General features: G+C 42.9%; 1 protein-coding gene across 1 annotated transcript in view; it reads left to right on the top strand.

Annotated features, from left to right (window-relative positions):
• The window catches only part of LOC119587903 (putative N-acetylated-alpha-linked acidic dipeptidase), a gene marked incomplete at its 3' end in the record, with an annotated part of 29,869 nt that overhangs the window by 16,290 nt on the left and 13,236 nt on the right, over positions 1-343 (top strand). Inside the window, 1 exon segment of the mRNA XM_037936613.1 lies at positions 17-231. Coding sequence (XP_037792541.1) covers positions 17-231 — 215 coding nt within the window.

The following is a 343-nucleotide window of genomic DNA, read 5'->3' as shown; positions in this document are numbered from 1 at the left end:
GTGTCCAAACAAACAGGATGGCGGCCTCGCAGGTCAATTGTCTTTGGATCTTGGGGCGCCGGCGAGTACGGATTCTTCGGCCCTTGGGAGTGGGTCGAAGAGTACCTCAAGGTGTTCCAAATGCGAGCAGTGGCGCACCTTAACGTCGATTTAGCCATTATATACACGTACAACATTCAAATCTCTGCAACACCGCTACTGCACAAGATCATCAAAGAAGCGACAAAAAAGGTTTGTTGATAATTTTGCAGTTGGTGATCGTTTGTTATTATCTCTGCCATTATTATTTTCATCTTTATATTATCACTGTCATTGTCTAGTATCATAATGATAGAGATAGTAA

The sequence above is a fragment of the Penaeus monodon genome, chromosome 23 (genome assembly GCF_015228065.2).
Source record: "Penaeus monodon isolate SGIC_2016 chromosome 23, NSTDA_Pmon_1, whole genome shotgun sequence".
Classification (NCBI taxonomy): domain Eukaryota; kingdom Metazoa; phylum Arthropoda; class Malacostraca; order Decapoda; family Penaeidae; genus Penaeus; species Penaeus monodon.
This window is presented reverse-complemented; position numbering and strand designations above follow the sequence as displayed.